General features: G+C 46.2%; 1 protein-coding gene across 1 annotated transcript in view; it reads right to left on the bottom strand.

Annotated features, from left to right (window-relative positions):
* Positions 1-18,449, bottom strand: part of LOC138521553 (zinc finger protein 385C-like) — a 1,557,348-nt gene extending 1,538,899 nt beyond the window's left edge. The window contains exon 1 of the mRNA XM_069634485.1: positions 18,296-18,449. Within this exon, the coding sequence (XP_069490586.1) occupies positions 18,296-18,335 (40 nt within the window). The 5' untranslated portion in view covers positions 18,336-18,449. The remainder of the gene's footprint in view (positions 1-18,295) is intronic.
* Between the last annotated feature and the right edge of the window lie 1,598 nt (positions 18,450-20,047).

Below are 20,047 nucleotides of genomic sequence, written 5' to 3'. Positions count from 1 at the left end.
GTTATGGAATTGTTTCCCGGGGCGTTTAGGAGAGAGAAGTGCTTTGCTCCTTGGGGTTACTGTCGGTTGATTCAGCTGGCAACCAACGGTCACCCATCAATGCGCAAGCGCATTGCCAGAAGGTTCGAGAAGTTGCCACCCCTTGTTGAGGAGGGCATATATGCGGAAGCCCTCAACGGTCAGACGGGATAAGCACAAAGACTTCAGTCGGAGGGGGGACGCTTCGGTCCGACACTCCTGTGGGTTGTTGTGCTCTTGGCCTGGCTGTTATCGGGGTCTTTCAGCCGCTTCTGCCGAGATGAAGTTCCATTAAACTACGCCCACGGTGATGTATTTCTTTCTTTGACTTCTTTATGTTTTCTGTGATCTATGCCCATGTGAGTTGTACGAGTTATTTCTATGTACCTGTAAGCTTTGAATAAATAGCCGTAAAGAGCTGATTATCTTCTAAAGTGTGCGTGGCTGTGAATTATTGTGTCTGTTTTTGGGTTGAAGTATTTGCTCTATAATTGCACTGGTGATTCATGGTAGTTCCGTGCACTTTTTAGAGGAGAGCAATACAGCGGTAGAACATTTCACAACATACGTGTGGGGCACAAAATTTAGGTTGGTAACCGACCATAAACCCCTCATCCACATGCTCAGCCCAGGAGACACCAAAGCGTCAACACCCAGGTTGGCACGCATAGCAGCCAAACTGCAGGAGTACACATTTGAAGTACAGCACATCTCAGGATGGAAGAATTCGCAGGCAGACTGCATGTCAAGATTACCTGAGGGTAAAGACAAGGCCACCACGTTTTTACAAGAGGAATGCATCGTGGCATCCATCACAGATCTCAAAGCACCGGACTACTTGGAACTCAGTGAGAAGCATTGGTTGGAAGAAGACGGAAAGAACCCAACCATGGCGAGAATACGAGAGTGGATCAGGGAAGGGTGGCCGAATGAAAAAGCGATGCCAGAAGGCATGAGGCCCTATTGGAAGGTGGCAGATGAGATATCAGAAACAGATGGAATAATATTGAAAACGGACCAGATAATCCCACCCGTAGGTATGAGAAGGACCATTCTCTGCAGAGCCCATGCGGGCCACCTAGGGAACACTATGACCCGTCGCAGAGTGAGAGAGGCCTACTGGTGGCCGTCCATGGATCAAGAGATTCGCACCATGATAGAGAGATGTTATGAATGCCTCAACAGCGACAAGCGCTTAAAGGTCAGACAGGCGCCTCTGATTCATACAGAAGTACCAGAAGCGGTGTGGTCAAAAGTAGGTATAGACTTTATAGGACCCTTGGAGGCGATGGCGCCCGAACATCGCTATGGCATAGTACTAGTGGACTACTTATCAAAGTGGGTTGAGGCTGAGTTTGTCCCAAACATCACCACCGCGACAGTAATCGAAGTCCTCACTGAAATTTTTCAAAGGGAAGGACTCCCCAACGAAGTGGTAACGGACAATGGGGTACAACTAGTTTCAAGGGACATGGAACAATTCCTGAGGAAGCACCACATGCACCAGAAGAAAGCAGCGTTGTATCATCCTTAAGCCAATGGACTGGTAGAGAGAGCCAACAGGTTTATAAAAGGTGCTATCCAGCTAGCAACCGCTTCCGGAATGGACCCGCTCAAAACAACCAAAGAGGCCATAGCGGCCCACAGACTTACTCCCAACGGGATCACTCAAATATCCCTGTTTCGAATGTTAAGAGGGAGAAGAGCAGCTTCGACGCTTATACCACCATGGCTGACCAAAGTAAGAGAAGATGAAGAAGTAGACATGTCAGAGGTGGTGTGGAGAATTGAAAACAGTAAAACACGCATGAAAACGTGGAGTGACAGAAGAAGAAGTACTAAACAAGTGTCAGACGTTAAAGAGGGAGATTGGATCAAAATACGACTACCGACAAAGGATCAAATCACGGGCTCTCGGTACAGCAGACCAATAAAAGTGATCCACAGAGGAACCAACCACGTCCGCACCGAAGACAGGCGCACTTGGAACCTGGAAAGAGTGGCCCTATTCCAGAAGAGACAAGAGAGAGCAAGGACCCCGGAGAGATCAGAAGCGGAAGGAGGAATGGACTGCGAGAGAGAAGAAGAACGCGAGCCAGAGAATGATGACGGAGAAAGGGAGGAAACAGAGATGGAACCGGATGCACCCACAGCAGAACGAGAACTGGAACACCAGGATGCCCACAGCGAGAAAGGTGACCGGCCAAGACTAGAACACAGAAGACCGGTGAGATACAATGACTATGTATTACAATGAACTGCCTTTGCATTATCAGGGGGAGGTGTGTAGAGATATCGCGAGAGCCGCAACTCTCGCGAGATCTCGGCCGCGGCCACTGGGGCCGCCCCCGCGCGCTTGGCGTGCATTACGGGAGCAGCAGAGGACGCGGGAAGACGTCCTCTCCCAGCTCTTCCGAGAAGTAGGCCCCAGGCCTAGCAGAAGACATTACAGCCTCCCAGCTGCAACCCCTTACCTTAGAGGCAAGCTGTCCAAGTGGATTTACCACCTACTTATCTATATATGATGAATGATGTTGTATGCTGAATAAAGGACATCACTATTACTAAGACGCCTCCTGTCATCCTTACAACTATTATACAACAGTGTACTTTTGGGCACAAGGTCCTGAAGTTAGCCCCTCAAGCCCGTGTCGCCTTCTTGGTCCCGGACGGTGTGGGCCCCGTACAGTGCCCTGTTCTTTCTTCTCCCTCTTCTCGCCCTTTTTCTTAGATGGTGGCATTTTAGAAAAGAAAAAAGTATGCTGCGTAAGCAAAGTATTTGTTTGGTGCTCTGTGCGGAGTTCCAAACAGATTTGTGCTTTGTGACTGCCCTGCAGCTCCTTATATTGTCCCAGGGGCAAGCCCTGGGCTTTGTCTGCTTGTGTGTGGGCTGCGCCCCTGGCCGGCTGGCACAGACGGCATTTTGCACCCCGAAGTGCTTCTTTTGTTGTTACCTGATGTTTCCTGCTCTGGAGTACTTTGCACTTCCTCACTGGCCCTGCTAAGGTATTGCTCCCCCCTTGCCCCTCATCCTGCCTTGCTCCATTAGTCTAAGGGGAGGGGGGGGAGAAGGAGAGGGCGTACATGGTTGTTTCTTCCTGACTTTGGCTGTGCTGATGCCAGCAGTTTTGCCTGACCCCTCTCCTTGTCATGCCCTCCAGGTTACTGGCCCCGCTTTCAAACTGCGGGGCTCCCCCTCCACAGTGCTGGCTATAAGCAGGGTCGGACTGCGGCATAAAATTGGGTCGGGCACAATTGAAAAAGTGTCCCACAGTTGAAAATGGCAATTCATTTATTTTTTGGCAGACTGTTTGAGTAGTACCAAAGGGTGGGGGTTGATAAAACGTGATGCAAATTGTGCATTTTAAAGAATATTTATTCAGTAACAGTGGTCAAAACTACTAGCCGCATGGCGAAGTAACTTATCAAACTGGCTGACACGGCCCAAAAAAGTGGCCCACTTTGACCAAAAAAACTGCCCAACACTAGCATTTTGTGTTTTTGTTTAGGACATTGCCCTATTGCGCCATAAGCCAGTCCGACCTTGACTGTAAACCTCTGACCGCAAGTAATATATAGCGGAATTTGCCGTGCTGTTGCTGCCCTCGCCCCTTACCCACAGACGAGACTCCTTTTATTTTAAAAAGTGGAAAAGCCCTGACGCCGTTCATGTATGTCCTGCACGCAACGGCCTGCTGATCTTGTATGAAACCCAAAACATACATCAGGCCTGAAGAAGGTATACACGAACCCCCCTGTCGGTCTTCTATAGACAGAACCCCTAGCTCACAACGTCAGGCCTGGAGAAGGTATACGCCCTAAACAAACCCTCCTGTCGGTCTGCTAGCTCACATCAGGCCTGGAGAAGACATACACATTACAAACAGCACCCACTCTGTCTCGTACAGAATCGTTTGAACACACAACCATGCCTGAAGAAGTTGCACCACCTGCACACACTGCCCAGTTTGTTCCCAGGTCCGTATCCATCGTCGACATCCAATGGTCGCTAAATGGGCTTTACTGTGTTAGTAGGTGCTCCAAACGAAGTATGTATTTAGCAGCGTTGACATGAGGCGCCCCCGTAAGCCCTGTAAGGGGAGCTCTGTATTCTACAGCTACGATCAAGAACTCGATATAGCCACACTTATTTACTTTGCTTTTCAGTGCGCGTTAGAATTGGGCAAGCGCGTTGTTGCTGAAGGCTTAGCATTCATTCTTCACCGTAGAGAAAAGAAAGATAGTTCAATCGGTTGAGCGTCCCGTGCAGATCTCTTTTTGCCACATGCACTGCACGGGTGCAACTCTTGGCACAAGTGATTCATCCTAATAGATTTCGGAACACCGAGTTAGATTATTAACAAAGCCCGTGGTTTATACGGTCAGGTTTATTACCAAAAACATGCTGGCGTTAACCCCAATCTTCAGACTGAACCTCAAGACACAGCTGGCGGCGATGAAAGACATTAAGGCTTAGCTTACGCAGGCGCTAAGCACCACAAGTGTCATGACACCTCGAACGGCAAGGGGCAAATTCTTGTTCTAAAAATAACAGCTCAGTTTGGAAACAGAGGCATTAACGCTCATTCTAATATTCAACTCTGATGGTCACAGCACACTTCGTTTCAAAGCAATCCAATTGAATCTCTGGACTGAAAGAAGGTGCTTCAATGGGCGATATCACAACAGACCAGGATTCCAACAGGTTTTTAGAACTTTATAGGGTCAATCACAAGTCAGAACCAAGACCCTCAGATTGTTACTTAGACCAGGATTCCAATCGGATGGTAGGTCTTGATAGAGTCAATCACACGCCAGACCAGAGAGGGCCAGATTGTTATTTATACCAGATTCCAATCGGTTGGTAGGTCTTGATAGAGTCAATCACATGCCAGACCAGACAGGGCCAGATTGTTATTTAGACCAGGATTCCAATAGGTTGGTAGGTCTTGATAGAGTCAATCACACACCATACATGAGAGGGCCAGATTGTTATTTATACCAGGATTCCAATAGGCTGGTAAGTCTTGATACAGTCAATCACATGCTAGAACTGAGAGGGCCAGATTGTTAGTCAGAACAGCATTCTGATAGCTAGGTAGGTCTTGATAGGGTCAATCACATGCTAGACTCGAGAGGCCAGATTGTTAGTAAGGTCAGGATTCCAATAGGTTGGTAGGTCTTGATAGAGTCAATTAAACGCCATACACGAGAGGGCCGGATTGTTATTAACACCAGGATTCCAATAGGCTGGTAGGTCTTGATCGAGTCAATCACATGCTAGATCTGAGAGGGCCAGATTGTTAGTCAGAACAGGTTTCTGATAGCTTGGTATGTCTTGATAGGGTCAATTACAACTCAGACCCGAGAGGGTCTGATTGTTATTCAGTCCAGGATTCCAATAGGTTGGTAGGTCTTGATAGAGTCAATCACAAGTCAGACCTGAGATGCCCAGATTGTTAGTGAGCCCAGCATTCTGATAGCTTGGTAGGTCTTGATAGGGTCAATCTCAGGTCAGACCCGAGAGGCCCAGATTATTTGCAAAGTGGGGCATTTAAAAATCAGCCTGTTATCCTCCGTCAATGGGTAACGTTAAACTCCACTGTATATATAGCATCTGGGTACCATTTTAAGAAGGGTCAACAAAAACAGCACTAGCAAGGCAACTATATATAGGTTTCTTATACAGTGCTTAAGGTCTGTTCCTGCAGAATTTAGTATTATCCACGTATGTCATCTCTGCACAACATGCAGTGTTTTTAAATCGCACCTGGTAACTACTTAAATCCCTTGCACAACCACAGCCGTGATTTAAATTTGAAGTGTCACCCAATGGTTCCCTAGCTTGTTTATTAATGTATCATCCTCCTACATCTGTTTTTGCATTTGCTGAGGTATTTTACAAATATAATAGCTGACTGTCACCTTTCCTTTGTGAAAATAATTATAATCAATGATTTCAATGTATGGTGGGACCCTCTGGTCTCCTCACTCCATGATGGTTTAGGTATTCTAGGCTTCTCCCAAAAAACAAGCCCTTCTACCTATAGACATAATGGCAGTGCTGGCCTCATATTTATTCACAATGATAATCTGTAGCTTGGAGTTACCAATGAGCTGGTCCGACCATGCCATGCTCCTTTTCAGATTCAACTTCTTAGGCGCCGGTTTCCTTTCAGAATCATTCATCCCAGGCCCACTAGATGTTGGAGGAAAACCTCTAGTCAATCTGTTTCTGACCTGAGTTCTACAAGAAACACCTATTGCCTCTGACAATTACACTGATAACCTGCACAATTACTTTAGCCTGGTTTGCCAATGCAGCAGATCGTTTTGTTCTGTACACCTGCTCGTCAACGACCTTTGTCCCCTGGTTCAGACAGATGCTTAAGATCATCTGGAAATACGTGCATAATCTGGAGCGTCATTGGAGATGTCACTATCATGTTGAGGACAAGCATAGGTATAGCATTTCCCTCTGAGTGAATCAGATGGCTATGTCCAAGTCTAAAGCTCACATTTACAGTAATTAGATATACTCCAATTCTACCAGAAAACAACTATTTAAAACAGTTAAGGACTTCTGTCATCTTCTGGCTTCCCTGTTCCTTCAGTCTTTAGTCAATTAACTCTCTCGGCTCTTTGACAGAAACATTAAGACCATTTATGAAACCATTGCTTCTCATAAGTTCACACCACCTGCCCTTGTATCTTAAATACGTTGACGCTGAGTCCTAGGTCAACCTCTTCGACTGAATTCCTTATACCCTCTTCAGAGGTCAATCATCGGTGGCTCTTGAGTCTGAATGTGGGTACTCCCTCTAACCTGATCACTGCTACATAGCTTAAGTTACCAGTGGAAGTTATAGCTCCCTCACTGACGACCCTAATCAACACTTCTTCTCAGTCAGGTGTGAGGCCAGCATCTTTAAAAAGGTGCCCACACATCTTCCTTCAAATGAAAAGAAATTCCCTACATCCTTTTACTGTGGCTAATTACCATTTATTTCACTGCTTCCTGCTATTTCAAAATTGATGGCGTTTGCAAATATTCCATGGCTTTGGGACTTTCTCGAATACACCCGTGGACTAGATCCTTTTCAGACTGGATTCCAACTAGCCAGTGCAATGGAGTGGTTCTTGGTTGCGGCCCACAATAACCTTTGCCTAGCCTCAGAGATCGGCAGTATCTCAGTGTTAACTTTTCTAGATCTCTCAATGGCCTTTGAGACCATCAACAATTCCATACTAGTACGGGTGGTGAAAATGGGCATTAGGGATCTGGCCCTGGCCTGATTTAGCTAAATTCTGGATAACCAGTAAACGTAGGTGTCACTGACCCATCCCCACCCCCCCCATCTGCCGGTGTGATTCACCCTTTTGCCCTCTTCAGTTTGATTTCTACCTCAGGACACTTACCCAGCTCATCCACAGTCACAGTTTATGTTTTTACACGTATGCTGATGACACCTCGAGTCTGTTCCATTTGACCACGATATGGGAGGGGCTCAGCTTAATTTTTCCAAATGTCTTTTTGCCGTGGACTGCTGGGTGGCTAGTTACTGGCTGTAGCTGAAGATAGACAAAACAGAGGTTATGGGGTAGTATTGAACAAGGATTGGGGGCCTCGTTTTTGGGATTCTGAGAAAATAAATCCCCTTTCTCTGCGTGTTTCATCGTTTAGATGGCAGCTCCCTATTCAACCAGGAGATTTTGCTTCCCTCTCAGGTCAGAGCATTTTCAGGTAGCTGTATCCAGGCACTAAATAACTTGAAAAGGGTCTTCTTACCACGTGTTCCCTCTGGGCTCAAAGCAACAACTCTTAAGGTTTTGTTCCCATGCATTTTGGAGTATCTGTTTAATATGCTGGTAACAGATTATTCAGAATACGGTGGCCCGGTTAGATTCTACTGACTCTTGCCGTGCCTCGTCCAGACCTCTACTGGCCAACTTTCACTGGGTCCCAGTTTCCATAAGGATTAGGGGCATGGTCTTGCCTCGTTTATAGAGCACTCTGTGAACAGACTGAATGAGAAACTTGCCATTTACACACATACTCACTTGCTCTGATCAGTTACTACTGGTCGTACCTCCTTTTTTGCCACTCATATGGACGGCTGTTCCTTTGCAGTCTTGCACCCCCCGTAATGGAATGCACACATTTTTCCCCAACCACAGCTGAATCCCTTTTTATCCTTCCGACCTGGTCTGAACAACTTTTCTCTTTTCTCACTGACTGCATCTTCTCTTTTTTCCCCCAGCTAGAGGTAGGATGCCTCCTAGTGTCCAATGACCATGCACTTTATGCATGTACGCCCCTAACCAACGTCGCTTTCTGGCCACCTCAAAGCACTGATGGGGAAGAAGAAAAAACAAGACCTCTGATCCTACTGGAAACCTGTTTGCAGCCCCAATACTTCAGCAAGTAACCCTTTGTGAAGCCAGCGTCCAAGCGTAGTTGGAATTATGAAACTTCTTGATGTTACTGTCTTTCTTTGGTCATGCATGACTATTGGTCATGTGGCTTGACGTAGTTTAATTCTATACCCCTAGCGATATACACTCCATTAACACCATTACAGTAGGCCATAATTCAAGAAATACCTACGGAGGGTACCACAATAAAGTACTGTACATATTAATCAGCTGCTTAAAATAATATCACATTCTCTATAGTGCTTCACGGTGGATTACTTCCTCTTTAACGTGCTGTATAATAGGTGTTATTAGTACTCAATGTATCACATTGGAAGGACTAAGGGCCGAGTCGGCCGTGGCAGGATTCAAACTTGTGAAGTGCAGGCTGACCCAATATCTGAAGAAAGGGCTGAACTCCCGGACACATCTAGCTGATAAAGAAAATGTCACAACCACACAGCTTCCTATAATCTAATAAAAGCGTTTCATTAAGGAAGATACATAGATCTATAGGCCCCTCTGGGGGAAACGGAGGCAATATAGCCCTCAGTCTACATTCTGTGTCATGCCTTGGAGTCCACAGAGGTCTCCTGTGAAACACAGGCTCAGTCAATGTTTGCAGTCAGAATCAGAGGAGCCACTGGTAGCCAGCAAACATTTCCAGATGGTGCTATATGGAACAGAATGTGAGTTGTATAATATTTATAAAATATACAACATAACCAAGGAGCGTTGTTTGGTATCTCTAACTAGTCTTGCACACTCATCTCAGCATCAGACAACACTCAGCCCACTGAGCTACCTTACTGAAGAGCATTTACTTTAGAAGTGGATCGGTATAAATAGGACTGCCAGGCATGGTCGTGCAACACAAGAAATAGGAGGACTGCAAGGGCTCCACCTGCAAGAAGGCAGAACATTGCCCCTAGGAATACAGACAGCTGCCTCTTTTAATCGGAGGCAAAACGTGACTGCACCTAACAGCAATCACAGCCACAGTGCTAGTACGGGAAACTTGGCAGCCCATCGGCATCACCAGGCACCCAGCAGGTTATGAGCTAATCATTACTGCAGATTTACATGTATTCAGCAGCGATGAAGTCCGGGTATCTAAAGAATCGCCAATTAAGCATGTATTCAGCAGCGATGAAGTCCGGGTATCTAAAGAATCGCCAATTAAGCATCCGCCCAGACACCACATCTTACCAGTTCGGCCTACAACGGCAAACAATTGTCTTTTAACTACTGAAACAGAAATGGTTGTTGAAAGATAGAGTTTTCAGTTAGGGTTGGCCAACCTTTAGAGACGAGACCACGTCCCAGTACCTTTTCAAATCAACCCAGATGATCCATCAATGCTGCAAATAGTTTTATAGATGTTAGACAGTCACGTTGAAGGTTTGGGGAGTTCTAAATGTGGTGACCCTTAAGAGTCCTAAAGCCCCTTCATTTGTAGCACTTAACCTAATGCATGCCGGGATTCAAGAGAAGACCTAGTTCAACAATTTGGAAGTGAGTCTGGATACCCGGGCTGTACTCTTTTTAAGGCAGGTAGGTGGTGTCTGATTATAGAAGAGCATTTGAATATAGGCACAAGGTCAATAAACAATGTCTGATTTAGCGGGTTATTATATAAATATTTGTAACCATTTTTCACAGGAAAAAAAACATTCTTTATGGAACTATAGACAGCCAAAAGACATAAAACAGTTAACAATTAAGCAGTCTTAAAACATTAGCAAAAGTAATAGTAATAATACAGTATCAGAGCAATAGCGGTTGATAAGATCTTCCTCTGGCCAATGATCAGGCTCTTCTCTAGCAAATCTTGACACCAAGCTGGAAACTATGGTCCAGATGCGGAATACTTTCACAGAGAGTCGGATCTTGTATCAAGGCGGAGTAGTCGCAGTCCAGAGTCCCAGCATTTCACAGTGACAGTCAATGAAAAAGCCAACCATTCACTCACAGGTTCTCAAGGGATTTGCTGCAGTTTAGGTAGATTCAGCAACAAAATCAGTGAATGATCACAAAAAGAAAGGCAGCTCATGGGCCTCGCACGAGGTTGCAGGGAATCCTCAGGACACAATAAGTGTTCATTCCAAATGGCATGCACTACAGCTCTACAGTCACGGGTAGGGGCCTATGGCTCAAGTTTGGCTTCTAGGAGCAAGGCGGCAGAATCGCACCCAGAAAACAGGGCTTTCTCCACAAAAACAGGTGGTCCTTGTGAGTGCATCTACCAAGAGACCATTTTAGGCAACGGCCTTAAGCTCTCAGACACTACAAAGATACCAGGATCCCCAAAAATGTGAAAGGTGGTGGCTTGCAGCATAGGACTCTGCATGGAGAAGGCTTTGCAGGCTCACTAATGTTTAATGGGCCCTTAGCAGACAGCACTTAAAGGGGGTTCCAGGAGATGACACTTCGTGTTCAAAACAAGTGCATATATGTCTCAGGTGATGACAAATATGTAATCATCCAAGCATTTTCCAGACGTCAGGCATGTTGTAATTTCCATTCATATTATTCTGGTGCAATCTTTGAAATCATACCCAATTCATAATTGTGAATTATATAGTGGGCCCACTTTCCATTTCCTCTGGTGTAATCTCGCGGTCTGGGCAGGTTACCATAATTTCAAATGAACAATCCTTAGCCTATTTTGCCAACACTCTTTGTAACAAAGTGAGCCTAGCTTCTATTGTCTTCACTTGGGTGATAACTACAGGAAGCCAATGAGGTGCAAACAGTTCCTAGTAGTAGGCTTGAATTTCCATTGAGCACTGACCTGTGGTGACTAGTCTTGCAACTTGCCAGGGTGAGGAAGGTACAGATGCCTAGAAACATAGGTTTTCCTGAGCTTGGCAAACGAGAGACAAACTATGACCTCACATAGTTTGAAGGTGATTTGCTAGTTTGAGGCCCTTGAGGGGACCCCTCTCGTTTCATTAAAAGTGTTGCCGCTGGCACTTAAAGCGAAAGACACTCAATATATCCTGAAACGTAACTTCCATACTGAAATCGGGCGATTCTTGGCCCAAGTAGAACAAAAAAACAATGGAAAGCACTACACTCGACCAAAGTTATGGAAAATAGGAAAATAACATAAAGGCGATGCAGCGGAGGGTTTACTCGTGCCTTACACACAACTAGTCTGTAACACCACCACCACATTTAACGATATAACCATAACAAAACGAATGCAAATGTATTGCCCATGCCTCTACATCCCTGCTCACCCAATGAATACCAGTGGTTTCTCTGTGCTCCAAAGGAACCTGTCTAGTATTATCATCACAATATTGCATAACAATTACTGATTTCAGTCCTTGGACACGTAAGCGTGACATAACAGCACTGCAGATTTCGAATTGCAGGATTTCCACCAACAACGAGGAACTGCAGCTTTTGCAGGTCAAGCTTCCTCTGCTTCTCGGATGAATGGAGCAGGGTTTATTTGAAATCAAAGACTGAATGAACAGCCTAGAGGTAGGCAATGCAACATACCCAAAAATAATAAAGTAGAGGCCGGGCGCATCAGCACCGAGGTGGGGCTGAGACTCTGGTACTGAATTGAGAAGGCCAGACAAGTGGAATTGCTCCAGTGCATCGCAGTAGAGATCTTATCTGGCGGAACAGAATACTGGGGAAATAGAAAGAAAGGAAGGGTTGTATTGATTGAAAATGCATCGAAACACTGCCTCGGACACAACAGATCTACTTATGTGTCTACTCTTTGGAGCACCCACCGGTGTCTATCTTCAGGTAGTTGGTAACGACATGCACGTGCCGCAGGAAGCATGTGAATTCGGCAACTGCAAGAATCAGAGAACTTAAAAAACAATCTATGTTCAAGAAACGAGAACGACACAACCCCATCATTTTACCGTGATTAAACATATATAATACATACAGTGTTCCAAGGCATTAGTACCATCTGATGTTGGCTGCATGCCTAGAGACATACATACCACGTGTGTCTGTGGGAAGTGGAACGAGATTTGCATGGGCATGCTCGATGTAGTTATGTTAGCACAACGTTATTGTTCCAAGTATTGACATTGTATACATCAAAGGTTCGCCACACCTCATGTGTGGCCTAGATCATCTTGTAGAAGGCACAGACTCCTTGTGTACCAGTGGCATCTACTTTCCTCCTCAAACGCTTGTTAATCCCTTCCTACCGTAGTATGCTTGCACACAGGTGATGCCAGGTGGCACATACTGTATAGCCTGTGGGTAACCTGGGAGAGAAGCCCCAAACAGCTACGCCCTCTAGAAGCCTTAAAGGCCTGGACAGAGTTACCACAAGACCGCCTACTCCTAACGGCCCTTCAGAAGTGCCGGCCTGTCAGGAAATGTCCCACAATCCACAAAAGCAAGTTCTCTGCTTACATACAGGCGTATGGACATAACACCAGCACAAAAGGTCAACACCAACGAAACCAGTCATAATAAAGTCCACACAGATAGAGGATCAACCCACCTACCTGTATGGCTAATGCACTTATGTTAATGAACTTGAAGCACATCCACTGTGGCCGCTGATTAACATTGCAAATGGTCATCTTTAACTTATCCTCTTTTTGTTCCCCTCTGACATCCTCACCTGTTCTTCCTTCGGTTGTATCATGGACCTAGGTTGCCCACCATTGGTCACGCCCACAGCCTTCCTGCTTCATTTTCAAACAGCTTATGGCTCTTCGAAGCACAATAAAATAAATAGCATTTCTTCTACATGGATTGAAGCTGTTAGTGGCCGGCCAGCCTTGTTGTCAGGCAGTCGTGTCTAATCTCGGGGGTCGTGGGATCAGGCCCACCCAAGTATGCCTACTGCGGGCAGAGGATCTCCCTCTGAACTGCCTGTAAATACATTTATGGGCAAAAAAGAGGTTATGTTAGCGGCTGTGCAATCTGGGACACGGGAGTTCTTATTCAAGTTGTGTGGTCCAGGACAAATCTTTTCATCTCCCTCCCTTTTTATACAGTAACTGCCACAATTTTGAGCATTTAGAAAACAGGCTAAATGCTAGTATTTGGTGCGGTATAAAACAAAGCATCAACAAAGCCAATAGTTTCAGCTTGTGTATGGGAATTATGTAGCCATTCGCTTGGCTTTCACCATTTACCAGATGTTGACATCACTGTGCTCAGATACTCACATTAGCTTGGTAATGTTGAGCTGGGTTCGGAAGTGAAACCAAAGCCATTGTGATGGCACCACATCTCCTGGGTCTGGGGATGCTTGTGGTCTCTCGCAGAAGGGATGTGACCTAGTAGTCCGTGCTGGATGGGCCCTTTTGGGGTGGGACTAAGCCTGATTTGCATATGGTCTTTCCCCTTCTGTAAATGTCTGGCAGGTGAAGAACGATGGGGTGTTGCCAAGAGCAATGCCAGAGGTTAAGATGAATTCTAAACCTTCCAGCCATCACCTCTTGTGTTTTGCACATTAAAGGGCCATTTTCTACCCTCTTTTGAGAGCAATATTTGATGTTTTTAAGGCAAAGGGATGTCCCTGGTGCCACTCTACTGGTGGGTCCTAGGCAGCTGCCTAGAATAGCTTTATCTTAGCACCAGCCCGCCAGGGAATATTTTGAATGTGGTGCTTAGCCTAGTTGATCTCCTCAACCAGCTATTATATACAGAGCACGAGTTTGCAATTAGTGGGTTTGCCAACAAAACGAAGTGGACCTTAAACTAGATACCCGTTCAGTGTCATCACTGCACGCTTCCACGAAAATGTCCCTTATTTCCCTAACAGATCTTGATAATTATGAAAAATATACATTACTTTGTGGCATATTTCTTGATCGTTTACATCTTTTATCTGCATTTTTTGAATATCTCCCACTCATAAGCGGCTACACGAGAGTCCCATAAAGTTATGTAGTTGTCAGCACGTGCAAGTAAACAAAGCAAGATGAACAGGAAGTCCGGCGAGGAGGAAAGAAAGCACCAACACAAAGCTCCATGAGACAACCATATCCCATTCTCTCCTACTCCCTCTCAGTGTGGATCATAGAGGCTTGTCCAGGGAGTGGCCATGATTGGCCACATATGGTGTCACCCCATTATCCTAAGCGCGCGAGCGCGTGCGTGCGTGCGTGTGTGTGTGTTTTTTCATTGTGAACTCTGACCTTGTGTTATGTCACTATCAAGTCTTCCAATATATGATGTCACCAGTTCTCTCAGTAGCTATGGCATCATTGCAAACTCTGACCAGGTGTGATGCTATCGCCAAGTCTCTCTAGAGATGAAATCTCCAGATCTGTCACTAGCTATGGTATCATCGCAAAATAAGACCACGTGTGTTGTAATTGCCAAGTATCTCTGGATGTAAAGTGGTCATTTTACCACTAGCTGTGGTATCATCAGGAGGCCTTGACAAACTGCAATGATTGTCAAGACTCACTTGAGGTGAGGTCATCAGTTCAACAAATACCTATGGTATCATCGCAAACACTTACCAAGTGAGGTGTGATGTCATTGGCAAGTCTCCCTACATGTAATCCATCAGCTCTATCACTAGCTATGCTTTCATTGCAAAATCTGACCAGCTGTGATGCCATTGCCAAGTCTCCCTAGATGTAATGTCATCAGTTCTATCATGCTATGGTATCACCACTTACTCTTACCAGCTGTGATGTCATTAGCAAGTGTCACCAGATGTGATGTCATCAGCTGCGTCACTAGCTGCGGTGTCATCACCAACTCTGACAAACTGTGATGTCAGAAACAAGTCTTACTAGATGTCATGTTATCAGTTCTATCACTAGATGTGGTATTATCACCATCCCTGGCCAGCTGTGATTTATCACCAAGTCTCACTAGCTGTGATGTCATTACTTATATCACTCCCTAGATATGATGTCATCAGTTCCATCAGTAGCAATGATATCGAAAAACCTCTGATCAGGTGTCACGTATTCGCCAAATCTCTCTACATGTGATGTCAACAATTCTATTGCTCGCTATGGAAACATCTCAATAGCTGAACGGGTGTGATGTCATCAACCGGTCTCCCTAGATGTGATGTCAACAGTTCTATCATGCTATAGTATCAACACAAACACTGATCAGATTTCATTTAATAGCCAGATCTCCCTAAATGTGATGTTATCAGTTTAGCAGTAGCTGTGGTATCACCACTAACGTTAGCCAGCTGTGATGGCATTAATGTGTCTCACTAGATGTGATATCATCAGTTCCATAGCTAGCTGTGGTATCATCACCAACTTTGACAAACTTTGATGCCAGCAATATGTATCACTAGATGATATGTCAGCAGATCTATCACTAACTGTTGCATCGTCGCCAACTCTGATCAGCTGTGATGGCATCAGCAAGTCTCACTAAATGTGATGTCATCAGATCTAGCACTAGTTGGGGAATCATCAGCAACTCTGATCAGCTGTGATGTAATCGCCAAGTCTCACTAGATGTAATGTCATCAGTTCTAGCACTAGATGTTATATTATCACCAACTATGACCAGCTGTGATTTATCACCAAGTCTCACTAGCTGTGATGTCATCACTTCCATCGCTAGTTGTGGTATCATTTCAAAATGTGACAAACGGTGATGTCATCAGGTCATCTCCCTAGATGTGAAGTCATCATTTCTATCACTAACTATGGTATCATCGCAAAGTGTGACGAACCGTGATGTTAACGCCAAGAATCACTAGATTTGATGTGGGTAGTTCATCTCCAGCTGGGGTATCAATGCAAAATGTGACCAGGTGTGATGCCATTGCCATGTCTTCCTAGATATGATGTCATTAGTTCCATCAGTAGCTATGATATCATCCAACACTCTGATCAGGTATCATGTGAACGACACATCTCTCTAGAAATCATGTCAACAATTATATCGCTAGCTATGGAAACATCTCAATAGCTGAACGGGTGTGATGTCATCATCACGTCTCCCTAGATGTGATATCATCAGTTCTATCACTAACTACGGTATCATCGCAAACTCTTACCAGCTGTGATGTCATCACAAAGTCTCCCTAGATGTGATTTAATTCATTCTATTACCGGCTAGCCTATCTTTACAAACTCTGAACAGACGTGATGTCATTTCCAAGTTTCTCTAGATGTGATGTCATCAGTTCTATCATGCTATAGTATCATCACAAAACACTGATCAGATTTGATTTAATAGCCAGGGCTCCCTGAATGCGATGTCATCAGTTTAGCAGTAGCTGTGGTATCACCACTAACGCTAGCCAGCTATAATGGCATTAATAAGTCACACTACATGTGATGTCATCAGTTCCATAGCTATCTGTGGTATCATCACCAACTTTGACAAACTGTGATGCCAGCAATATGTATCACTAGATGATATGTCAGCAGTTCTATCACTAGCTGTTGCAGCGTCACCAATTCTGATCAGCTGTAATGGCATCAGCAAGTCTAACTAAATGAGATGTCATCAGATCTAGCACTAGTTGGGGAATCATCAGCAACTCTGACAAACGGTGATGCCAGCAACATGTCTGACTAGATGAGAGGTCACCAGTTCTATCACAAGCTGTTGTATCACCACCAACTCTGATCAGCTGTGATGTCATCGCCAAGTCTCAATAAATGTGATGTAATCAGTTATAGCACTAGTTGTCGTATCCTCAGACACTCTGGCTTGCTGTGAGGTCATCACCAAGTCTCACTGGATGTAATAGCATCAGTGTTAGCACTAGCTGTGGTCTTCTCGTCCATTCTGGCCAGCTGTGATGTCATCACCAAGTCTCACTTGATGTAATGTCATCAGTTCTAGCACTAGCTGTGGTATTGTCGACAAGTCTGGCCAGCTTGTATGTCCCTCACAAGCCTCACTAGATCTGATGTCTACAGTTATATAGCAAACTCTGACAAATTGTGATGTGGTGACCCATATTCGATTAATATAAAATGTATACCTGCTATATCAAAGAGCTGAGGGCAAAACAACACTCTAAGGTGGCACACGGATAGTCAGTTTTATTTCACACCATAGCAAAGACATGTTTGATGACATCACAAAAGCATCGCCAGCTCAGGGGGCATCTTGTTAGACAGTGCAGACTGCTTACAGGGCATGAAAGAACTACTAGTGCATATGACTGTGCTGTTGCAACATCACAACAGCACAGGTAGGTCTCAACACATATTACCACCGCCATTTGTGAGATCATGCTGCTAGCACGTTCTGATAATATCAAGGTCACATTCCTAGTTCTGGTGACGTCATAGACGAATTCCTCCTGATCTCATCCCAGCAGTTAAGCCAATTGTTCGGTTATCACAATCCGACTTCGGGTATCACAATCCTACTTCAAGTTATGACATCACAGCAGCACTTACAATTCGGGTGGAACAGAGAAGCAGATTCAGTTCTGATGATGTCACAACAGCACTGCTCACTCTAATAGCATGGTATCAGCAATGACATACTGCTATCACTGCACCGCAGCCAGTGCCCGTGACACCACAAAAGCAGTGCTATGTTGAACTGAGCTGTGACATAAGCAAGGATGGTAATATCAAGCTGATACCAGAACACCAAGTTCAGTTTTTATGACAAAAACGGTCTGATGACATCAGAGAAGCAGTGCTTGCTCCGATAGCATTACGGAGACAGCAGTGCTAATTCGAATTAAAACACAATATCGTTTCGACACAGGAATACGACAGGTCATTTTGATGGGATCGCAGCAACACACGTCGTTTTGAGGAAACACGGCACAGAACTGTGGTCGTTACGTCACAGTAGCGCCGGCAGATCTCATGACGTCACGCCGGACAGTTGGCAGACTCTGAAGGGTCGCTGGTTCTCAGCTACCTCTCACCTGTGGGCTGCATGTTCTTACCTGGGCACAGTAGCTGCGGCAACTCCGCTCTGCCCCACATCCTCCAGCGCAGGCAGTGCGCGCTGACAGTCTGTACACACTGAAATGGAGCGATAGCCCGTTCCTCACAAGCAGGGGGCGAGGCCGCTCGAGCCACCAGCCCCAGCACGCGCCCCGGACCAACCACCGCAGAGGAGGGCGGGCGTGTAAACGGACCTCCTGGGAGCCACGCGGCCCCTGTCCAATCACAACAGAGGGCGGGATCTCCAGCCAGCCTCCTACCAGGCTCGTGCCCCGCGCTGTCATACTAGCAGAACGTGTAAGGGGGCGGAGAAGCAGCGCCTGAGCACCTCCTCCTGTCAGCAACTAATTAGAGAGTACTAGGGAACACCGGGCGCCCATCAGAGAACCTCCTCTTTTCCGTGTCAGCACGTGGGCTCGGCCGAAAGGTAAAGTAGCAGCGTGAGCCACTTCACCTTCTTCTCATGCCAGCCGCACTCACTTAGACCAACTGTCCGAATGAAAAAGTCTCGGGACCGCCGCGCGAGCCTTCTTTTGTTGCTGTTGGCAGGTGGAACCTATGGTGTAAGAAATCGTGAGTCTGATTTTCACGGAAGAGGGATTTGCTTTTATCTCGCGCTGCATCTTACACCCAAACAACCGAAACCTGGCCATAGCCCCTCTATGAAACCTGATTTTATTCAGCAACAAGCATGGATATGATACGTCATTATAACGTGCCTGTACACAAATGTTACAATGGAGGGAAACGGGGAACAAGACAAACGATCCTACTAGGCCATGTGTCATTCAGATCCTGCAAGTGTGACAGCGCAAAGTGCAGGGGGAAGTGCAATCAGCGGAGCATTGCTCTGAATAAGTGCAGCTCTGGGTGCGTGCAAGGGGGCAGGGGACTGTATAGGTTCAGGGCCCGCCTTAAGGGCAGCAGTGCCCTAGGCGAAATAGCACCCACCGCGCGCCGCTGGTTAACGGGGTGGGGCGGAAGGGGTGGGGCCAGGATGGGCAACTTTTTTTTTAGTTTTATTTTTTTAGCCTCTGCGAGGAGGTTAAATAGGGCGCGTTAGCACCCCATTGTCATTGAATGAGCCAGCCGCTGCGGTTGCATTCAATGGCAATGATGCGCCTACCACTACACTACGCCAGCTCGGGGGACCCCTTGAAAGACTCCCCCGAGCCGGCATGGTGGGGAGGCTAATGGCACCTTTTCTTATGAAAAGTCCCCGCGGCGGATGGGCGCATTTAAATGCACCCGCTGCCACGGGCACACTTTACAGTAAAAGGCTGCCTGCCACGCCTTCTCCCACAACTCCAGCTCAGAGGAGCCCTTGAAAGACTCCCCCGAGCTGGTGTGTTGGGGCTAATGGTGCCCTGGGGGCATGGCGCCCCGGGCAATCACCCGGCTCGACCCCCCTAAGGCCGGCTCTGTATAGGTTACAGTCATAGCCCCCAAGTGCACGGTAAACCCGGAGGAAGTGCAGGGGAGACTTATCATGGAGGAGCCTGGTACCTTGTGTGACTCTGAGGGTACCAAGCAACCAGTCGGCGCAGCAGACAGGTATGTCAGCATGGGAGGGAAAGAGAGAAAACACAGAACAGGAAGGTCTTGTGCTTCTTCTGGAACTTCAGGTGGTCTGACTCAAGTTTGAGAGAGGCAGGGAGGCCATTCCAGAGGGAGGCATCTGCAGAGGAGAGAGATCTAACCCCCACCCCACGCTCTTCCGTTAGAAGTGTCTGACTCTCTGGGAGTTGGAG

This window comes from Ambystoma mexicanum, chromosome 13, assembly GCF_040938575.1.
Source record: "Ambystoma mexicanum isolate Mex_15411 chromosome 13, UKY_AmexF1_1, whole genome shotgun sequence".
Classification (NCBI taxonomy): Eukaryota; Metazoa; Chordata; class Amphibia; order Caudata; family Ambystomatidae; genus Ambystoma; species Ambystoma mexicanum.
The sequence above is the reverse complement of the archived record's forward strand: the minus strand, read 5'-3'. Positions and strand labels throughout refer to the sequence as shown.